General features: G+C 28.0%; 1 protein-coding gene across 1 annotated transcript; it reads right to left on the bottom strand.

Moving 5' to 3' along the window:
* Positions 1-7,733: 7,733 nt before the first annotated feature.
* On the bottom strand, positions 7,734-9,736 carry LOC129984441 (nucleoside diphosphate kinase A2-like). Its single transcript, XM_056094323.1, has 4 exons — positions 9,513-9,736; positions 8,512-8,613; positions 8,205-8,317; positions 7,734-7,907 (listed from the first exon to the last, which is right to left on the bottom strand). Exons 1-4 carry the CDS (start codon positions 9,633-9,635, stop codon positions 7,787-7,789), a joined length of 459 nt encoding a protein of 152 aa, XP_055950298.1. The 5' UTR covers positions 9,636-9,736; the 3' UTR covers positions 7,734-7,786.
* Between the last annotated feature and the right edge of the window lie 207 nt (positions 9,737-9,943).

Raw genomic sequence — 9,943 nt, 5'->3', positions numbered from 1 at the left:
ACAAACAGAAAGTATTGTAATCGTCAAAAATTCGAATTCTAAATTTTGACGAATCTTTACATTTTAGACTCCCCGAGTCCATTTTTGGAATTATGTCTGTCTGTGAAAAAGATAATTCAAAAAGGCTTTGAGCTAGAAGGATAAAATTTCTTATACATCAATCTTTTGAATGAATATATTTATTACTCTGAAGTATACACAACATGGTAAAACAAGCCGATACTTCGCATCTTCGGACAAAAATCAGCAATGGATACAAATGCCAGGATGAAATATTAGAATCAAGAATGAAAACGATTTGAGGTTCTCTTCAATAATGAAAAATACTGCTATAAAATCATTGGTGAAATATGCTTAAAATATTTTTAAAAATTAATTAAAAATAGAAAAAAAAAATGCGTCAAAAATTGACATTGTTAAAAGGATCGATTTTTAAAATTTTAAAATAATGTTAAAATAATTTTCTTGCTGTAATATTTTCAGAATGTCGGAAAAAAGTGCAAAAAAAAAAAAAAAAAAAATGCCGGAAAAATTCGCCCAGTTCTTTATTAAATAAAATTCTCTTTAAAATTTCAAAAATAGTTCTGAAATGTACATTTACGCTTTCTAAAGTATGTATATGGCCCATATTTGGTATCTCTAGGATAAATCTTCTGATCTGTTGAAGGCCAACACACACATTTATGTTAGTTGTTAGTAGAGATTAAACTTGACAATATTTAACTGCAAGAATCCCTGAATGAAAAGAAATTATTTGAATTATTCTATAAGTTGAAAATTAAAACTATTTTAATGCAAATGCAACTAATTCCGTTCATAATGAGCATTTATCTCTTCTTTCTTTCATCTTTGTTCCAACTAAAGATTAAAATGTTATTTACATATTTAGTTATTTATTTGAATCCGGTGTCTAGTGTCTAGACTAATTTAGTTGACCGCATTTTTTATGAAAAGGAAGATGAACTTCCAAAGCTCCACCGCTCTAAATTTGCTTCTTAAAATAAGTAGCAGAAATGTTTTGAGATAAATTTAAGCTATTATTTGTGTTTATCTGCAACAATGTAAAATATATAGTTTTTCTTGGAAACAAAGGAAATTCTTGCATATTAGAAAACATGGACTTATATATTAAAATCAATAATTAATTCGCAATACTTATACACGAAGAATAAATAACGAAAGAAAATATGCGAATATTTGTGCATCTGTCTAGTGTTTTCAGACATAAAAACAACTAAATATAGAACAGCCAGACTTGGCACTAAAAAGAAAAATAATATATTTTAACATGTTATGACGCGCGTTAACATGCGTTAAGCCGAGACCAAACAATTCATAAAACAAAATTTTTGCAGTTTAAAAATAAATACTTTCAGAGAATTTCTTAAATGTAAAAAAAAGAAAAAAAAAAGTTTTTCTAAATTTTGTTGTTTCTAATCGAATGTTAAAAAAAATCGTCTGCCATGAATTGAAACTTAATTTTATATTTTTATGTATTTGTAGAGAATTTTTATGTGTCCTCATCTACATTCTCTTTCATGATACATTTTAAAGTTCGTGCATAAGTGCATCAATGTGATTAACCTGTTATTATTAAAAAAAAAACATGATTAATAGTAATAACCAATAAATGATCAATCGATTAATCACTTTTATCGTTTAATAGCTGATTAATTATATTACCATAATATGTGCCAATTAGATATAGGAATAAATGGTTGTATAAATTACATTTAGCGAATTTTACTATGGAACCCGATAGAAATGTGATACATTTGAGAAAACAATGTGGGAGACAGTTATTCAAGACTAAAATTTGATCTTCCTTTTCTTCTTAGTTTAATCAAAATTCCGCAATATTTTCTAGATTTCATTCTTTGCGCACTTCATTGGTATTATGATGTTAATTTAATCAAGTGTTTCGTTGAAAACTAGATTTCAAAACAGCTGAAGAATTTCAGAATAAATATAGTTTGCCAACGGATTCCAAAACCCACCACGCTTTTGCATATGCATTAGGATGGGTTTAATTCGACAGAATAGGGGCGAGAAGAAAGAAATATTAACATCTAATAATAAAGTAAATTCTGGAAATGGGCACATCCTTCCGCGTTTAACCGCTTACTAAGATAAAATCGTCGAAAAGTGGACATTTTAGGACACTGAAACGAACAGTCAAAGATAATTCCATAGAGTTATAAGTTAATTTATTAAATATCTTCATGCATACAAAACAATCAATATTGAAATTCGTCATTAAAATGAAATTATCAACAAAATTTTTTCTCAAATTTAATTCTGTCTTTTAGAGAATCTCTGCAGTCTCGGAAGCGACTTCTGGAAACGAGATTTGATATGGTACTTCAAAATGAAGAGCTTGACAGATATCTGAAAAATTATTATAATTATGACATTCCGAAAAAAACTCGGTAAAGTTTTTGATTTTTAATAAATTAACTAATTTACTAAATTTACAATTCCTCGTTAAATTTCTAACAATTCAGATTGCTTATACATAGTGTAACAGACTCTGCATACAATCTATTTGTTGAAATGTCATATTTTTAAGTAATGTCATGAGGAACGAAAATAAAATGAAATGATTTGATAATTTAGCATTCTATTTCTAATTTCGATGAAACTTTCAGTTTTGAATGATAATCATTTACTACTGAAACATTTTTACATTTATTTCAAAATGCTTTATTTAATGCAATTCACGTTTATCTAAATTCTTTGTTTTAAATATTTCTGAGTAGCAACATATATTTAAAGTATTAAATAAATTTAATAACACACATTAAAAATATTGGAAATTATGCATTAGTCCTAATTCAGTCTAAGACATTTATTATAATTGAAGAAATAATAATTAATTATTATAAGACAGAGAGAGCAAGAATCAATTATTATAAACGAATACAAAAATCAATTAAACTTTATGTATCCATTTTTTTCAGAAACATTTAGTCACTGTTATGAAATAGAGGCAGGGTAAATGAAACATTAATTCCTATGGATAAAAAGAGATTTAATAAAGTATAGTAATGTAACACATTTTGAAAGAGATTTAATAAAATATAGTAATATAAAACATTTTCATTAATCTTGAAATTTATAAATCAAGATTAATATTATCATTTCTATCTGACTAGGAATATCACTCCAATTTGGTTGAATGAAGATTCTTCTACAATTTCTGCTATCCGCAGTTCAGGAAACCTCATTATAAAATATCTAGTAATTTACCTCCAAAGTGACAGGATTAGCAAAATGTTAGGGAGTAGCGATCTGGGTGGCTCCTGATCCGAAATGCTATATTTTCATGGATGCTCAGACATATAATAAGATAATATATTAAGGTGATGCCATTAGGTGATAAGGTATTAAGGTGATTTGGAAAGATATCCAAATTCGGTGTGTGTGTGCGTATATATATATCTAACAGATTCACTAATAAATAATAGTGCATTATTCTACACAAAAACACGAACACATCAGTGAAACACAGTCGAAGTGTCCACAAGATGATCATTCGCAGTAAGCCAGCGACACGAAAACGGCAAATTGGTAATAAACAACCGTAACAGCACATGACTCTGAGCACATAACTCTGAGAGAGCACTCGCAGAAGAGTGACTTCGTTCAACTATTTACGTCTCTTGACTCGTCTGCTACTCTTAATAACTCCGTATTGACTACTGATTCTCAACGTTTTATAATTTTTATGTTATAGCAAATAAATAAATAAATAAAAATAAAAAAAACCTTTTAGAACAAATGCTGGAAAGCAAGTTCTAATGAAGGTATCGCTAAGATTTTCGAATATTCTTTTACTTAATTTTTGCCACCAAAGCCATTGATCTGACATCATTGAATATCCATTAGAGCTATCGGTGAAACTGTCTTCTATACTATGAAACTTACTTCTCATGAAAGCAACATTACAAATTCGTAACAATAATTTTGCTGAAAACAAAGCACAAAGCAACAGTTCTAAAATATATATAATTTTTAAAAAATTGCTCCAAATAAAATTGTAAATAAATAATAACTTATTTCCTTATCCCTTCTAAATTATAAAATACTCTAAAGTCAGTTAAAAGTAAAAAAGAGAAAATAAGCATTTGGAAAGATGAAGTATTTTTATGGCTGATAATGAGTTTAATTTTTAAAGAAAATTACTTTAAATATTCACCGCAACTCGACGTCCTCTGGTCAAGATTGACCATCAGGACCGTATTCTAAAAAGGGAGACAATGTCATTAAATATCAAAAGTGATTATTTTTTCGTCAAAATTGAAATATATAACCGGAAGAAAGATAATATTATTTCTAGGGGAAGGCACTAAAGCATAATAAAAAAGCCTCCGATGACTTTCATAGATAATCAGATATGGTGACCGTTTCGGTCAGCTGCCTACTTAGATATATTGTGGTTTTTAACAGTGCACATATGAAGACCCTTCTATCAATAAATTGATCGATTTAATTTCATATTTCATTGCATTTTCAACTTGAACAAATATCAAATTATTTATGACCCATTTCAGATTAATTTTTATATTTTAATTAATTTGGGACAATCTGTATAATTTTATTTATTTATTTAATTTTAGTGGCACCCTCACAGATTTACCCGTAACAGGACGAATGTTACTGAAATCAAAAGCAGAAAGAAAATTGAAATAAATAATTGAAAATAAAAACGCTCTAAAAGAAGAATTCGAGCCAATGAAATTATAAAGTTTTGTTACAAACAATACTGTGTTTAAAATACTAAAGAAAACCAACGAGTCAATCACCAACCTTAAATAATTTTCAATTTTTATTTCATATGAAATTTTATGATGTAGATATCATTAATGATCGCCTATCTCCCTCCATCTTTTTTTTTTTTTTTTTTTTTGAGAGAGAGAGAAATAAAGAAACGCTACTTCACTGCATTGTTTATAGGATAAGTCTGCAATAGTGTTCGATAGCCGCAACCACTGGATCAATTTCAACAATTTTGAAATCATATGAAAGCTCATGATCTCTAGATGTGCCCTTAGTGATTACCTGTCTCTCGCCACTCTCTCATTTTCTAAAAAAAAAAAAAAAAAAAAAAAAAGGGAAGAAATTTTATTTTACCTGACATTTTCTAGGCGGAAAGACATCAACTGAGTTCTCACACAGCAATTCAGAAATTCATTGTTTCATATCAATGCTCATGTCCCTGCCTCCCCCAAATTATTAATGTTCTACCATCTTTCTAATGGGAGATACGTGGTATAAATCTTAACTGTATACAGAGCCACCGTTTTTTCACTTTATAATTAAATTTGTTTTATAATTGCAATTTGGTTACAATAGAGCTACTTCCTTTCCGCAGACTTTTTTTTATCAGAGATAAATTTTGCAATCACATAAATGCTCTTTGACTATAAATTGAATTTATAATTGAAATTGCGTTAATTAAATTCATTTTTCTCAAACTATCCAACTAAAAAAAAATGTCTCAGATTTTCTGCCGATTGAAATACATGCGAGCTGTTGCCAAATTAACAAGATTTTGCGTCTACATGAGTTTTGTTATATATAAATTTTCTTGGCTACTTAATTTGGAAATATACTAAATCAATAAAGAAACAAAATTTCAATGGGAGAAATTTTCTTTGTTTACTGCCTGAAACAATAAAAAAAATCATTCTTGCTTTAAATTAAGAGATAAATGTTCTTATTATTACCAAAACCAATTTGAAAAAGACAGCTGAATTAGAATGTTTTCGAAAAACTATCTAATATTTAAGAATTTCTCAAAGTTGAGAAAATCATATCAGAAGTATAAATAAACTTTTTGAGAATGGAGATTGATTACTCTCCTTGACAATGTGAAGATGTTTTTTCTACGATCATTATAAACTATATTACAGGCAAATATGTGCGAAAAATAACCTAAAAGAACACAAGAAGTTTCTATTTAATTTAAAAATTCGAGCACTGAGTCATCTCATGCCAAATTTCATTGCTGTAAGTGCGATAGATGTAACTGGACATTGCTGATAAAAATTTTCTTTCATAAGTATAGATAACACATGACTGCTCAGCATCCAGGTTTATAAACAATATATCTACGCAAACGTTCTGTGTTTATAAATACTGTAATAAATAAATGAACGTAATCAAAGAAATTGGTCATTTTAATTTGACAAAGCATTAACAATTCTAATAATTTATAGAATACATACTTATTTATTCTTTGCAACTTCATTAATATCTTTAAATGATCTGTCTGCAGCCCCCTTAGATTCAGAGTGACCTAATTGGAAAACCGCTATTGATTTCGATGATAATTAACAACAGAAACTTGGGAACAAACCTGCTAAATTATTACCCCAAAATGAGGTCAATTTTTTTTGGGGGGGGGGGGAAAGGAGGCATGTTTCTCACATTAAAGCCCCATGGATAATTAAACTTCCCTAATTATGATGCTGTAAATCATAAGTCTACAAAACGATACGTACCATCGTACAAGTGGCGTCCAAAAAGAATGCAAAAAAAAGGCCGAATATCGTGAAAATATATTGATTTAGTTGAACAAAACTAGGCAAATCTCAAAAGTTAATTCACATTTCCAACTTCCCCCTTCAATCGATGATAATAGTTAGAAGAATAATGAAATTCCAAATAAAAATCTAATTGGATTAAATTGAAAAGCAAAAAGTGAATGAAGGTCCGCATTCTAGATGTCTCACAAATAGGTGTCCTACATGAAGTAATATTGTTTGAGTTAAACTTTTAATAGTGAGAAATTTGAATTCTATTTACCAAAACATCATTTCAGTGAATTGTATCATTAAAACATATAAAATAGGTTTTCAAAACCCAAGATGTTAAACTAAATGCAAACTTAATTTTTGAAAATATTTCATGCACATTCATTAATGTTCCTACATCATGTAGATCCTAAGTAGTGTAATCAAATAATGTAAGTTTTATGCAACACACCAAGTTTTAAAAGTTGCTTAAGCCACAATTGCTGCATTAGATTGCATATGAAATAGAGCTGAAAAATAAGGTTTTAGAAAAATTCAGTAAGCATTTTTATTTAAATATAATCCAAATATATTTCTTTAAACAATCCAATTACTCAGTTCAAAAGAAAATTTAAGACATATTTGTGAACAAAGCTTCAAAATTAAAAGATCCAGAAAATTTCAGCAAACATTAAAGGGGAAAAAAAAACCCCTACATTTAATGTGATTAGATAAAATGTTTTCAAAATGACAATGCAAATATTGACATTTTACAATGAAATTTAGAATTTTATCTCTTATTTTTATATTACATTGTTGCATGAAAAAATTTATTATTTGTTTTCAATAGCTGGACTCTATATTTGAAATAAGGAAAACTATTGAATCAGTTGTGTAGTCCTAACTACTAGACCAATTTTAAAAGTTCACAGTTCAATTTCCCATGACCTATAGATATGTAATCAAGTATAATCTATTTTCCATAAATTTTGAGAAAAAAATGAAACTTTACAGTATATTTCTCTTTGGAGATTTTCTGCAACACAATTTGCAGATCTCTGACATAAATTAAAATTTGTTCAGAAGTATAGATGTTTCATAAAGATGTACATTTCCTATTAGTTAACCAAAATATTCAGTACAATTTTTTATAAATTAGATATCATAATTCCATCTTGCGTGCTTAACTTAATGATTAAAATAATAGAACATACATTTTATATCAAAAATTGTTTATTTCATTGATTAATTAGATGGTAGGCATTCAATTAATTTTCATAAATCCAGCTTTCAAGGGCAGTTTTGTAATTCACTAATTCTTCATCCTTAAACCAGAGTGCTATTTCCTTATCAGCACTTGGAACTGAATCAGATCCATGGATGATGTTTCTAAAAAAATAAATACATCATATAGGTACAACTTTGAATGTATTTTATTTGTTAGATAATGTGGTCATTTAAAAAACTACTATTACCATAACATGCAAACAATTCAATTCAAAATTTTTAAACACATATAAGGTTTATGCTTTATCATATTTCACTTAAAAAGGTGAATAACAATGAAAAAAAAATGCAAATTTGCCCCTTATATAATTCTACAGCAGTATTGTCTTTTATATACACTATAAAAGAACAGATAGTTATGTAGCAAAACATGAAATACTGCCTTATTAGATATCTTACCTTCCTACTTGAATACACAAGTCTCCTCTAAGAGTTCCAGGTTGTGCCTGAGCAGGATTGGTAGCACCAATAATATCCCTACCAGTTTTAACAACATTGTCTCCTTCCCATACCTAAAAGATGAAATAAAGAATTTCACTTTTACTTTTCCAATCTATTCATAAAAAACATTTCATAACCTAAAACACTTTGGATTTTATTTCATTTGTAAAACCATAATAAAACATCAAAAGAGGAAAATCATAAAACAAATAAACCAAGACATTGAAAGTATAAAATACTTCAGATATAATGAGATACAACTTACCATGGGAACAACTGGTCCTAGTTGCATATATTGTACAAGTGAATTGAAAAAGGGCATGCTGGATAATTCAGCATAATGCTGTTCAAGAAGACCTTGAGAAGCCTAATAAAAATAAAAATATAATCAATGACTTAATAAAATAAGATGGAAAATGAATGAATTATATTTTTATAATACTATCCAACATATAAACTATCTTGAATGTTAGTAGTATGGGATTATTTCACCATAGCTTTATGGAGCTATTTAAAAATAAATATATATGAACTTGAAAGAAATCTGATATTTTATTTAATTTACAAATAGCTCCATAAAGCTATGATAATTTATTCCACACTCGAGTCAGAAGATGCAAGAAATTAAATCAGAATTATTCATCTTCCTGAAATTCTGATCAGATAATAAATGTTCACATAAAAATCCCGAGTATTTTGCTATAGAAGAGTTTCCTAAGCCCATTTTTCCATTGAAGAACCTTTTGGTAAGAATGGAAATTTCATACCCCTACCTTTAAGCGATACTTTTTTTTTTTTTTTTACTCTCAACACAACATATAATTTATAAGTACCTCTTATATTTAGACAGAATTTCTGATATCATAGTTGCTTTTGAAAACAATTTTAATAATAATGAAGGATTTGGAAAAAGGTACCGAGAAAGATTTTGCAATCCAATTTGTTTGAGTAATGCCGCATAGGGTGGAGTCATAATCATGACGGATAATACTTAGATATATGAATAAATATTTTTAATAAGATAAAATTATTATCCTAATAAGACAAAATTATTATTCAAGTAAGTCATTAAGCAAATCAATTAATTGGAGAGATGCAAAATGAATGAGTTTTCATTAAAAATTTGCTAGTATACGAACGAAATATTAAAATAAAAAATTCTAGAAGATTTTTTTAAATTTACATTTAAAGTTATAAGAAGATAAAACTTAATGAAAGAAAAATGATGATTTTTAGTATCAAACAAAGCACGTGTTAGAAACTTACTTGCATGAACTTCATAGCTACTAATTTAAAGCCTTTTTCTTCAAATCGTTGGATTATTTTCCCAACAAGATTACGTTGGACGCCATCAGGCTTGATCATGATGAAAGTTCTTTCACGAGGCATGATTTTTCTTTAAGAAGTTTAATGAAAACGAATATAAATTAATGTAGCTAAATATGCAACGTCGGCAGTTGAAAGGAGACGCCGGAAAGAAGCGATGAGAAGAAAGAAAGAGAAACCGCTTACAAATACTTAACTGAAACATGGCAATAGGTCGGGGCTCGCTCGCTAGTAGAGAGAAAAATGGATAAATGCTTGAAAAATTTACTTTTATAAGGATAAACTATGGTTGAAAAAAGAAATAAATTTTTAATTTTTGCTTAAACTCAAAAGATTATTGTTTTTTTAAAAATTAAATAAAATTTCCTAGC

The sequence above is a fragment of the Argiope bruennichi genome, chromosome 9, assembly GCF_947563725.1.
Source record: "Argiope bruennichi chromosome 9, qqArgBrue1.1, whole genome shotgun sequence".
NCBI lineage: Eukaryota > Metazoa > Arthropoda > Arachnida > Araneae > Araneidae > Argiope > Argiope bruennichi.
Note: the sequence above shows the minus strand (reverse complement) of the source record. Positions and strands in the feature narration are given on the sequence as shown.

Excerpts from the sequence above, each read along its gene's own strand:
- LOC129984441 (XM_056094323.1), bottom strand. The coding sequence starts at position 9,635 with ATGCCTCGTGAAAGAACTTTCATCATGATCAAGCCTGATGGCGTCCAA. Across the intron at positions 8,614-9,512 it reads TAGCTATGAAGTTCATGCAA|GCTTCTCAAGGTCTTCTTGA; the intron begins GTAAGTTTCTAA and ends TATTTTTATTAG. Across the intron at positions 8,318-8,511 it reads TAGGACCAGTTGTTCCCATG|GTATGGGAAGGAGACAATGT; the intron begins GTAAGTTGTATC and ends TTCATCTTTTAG.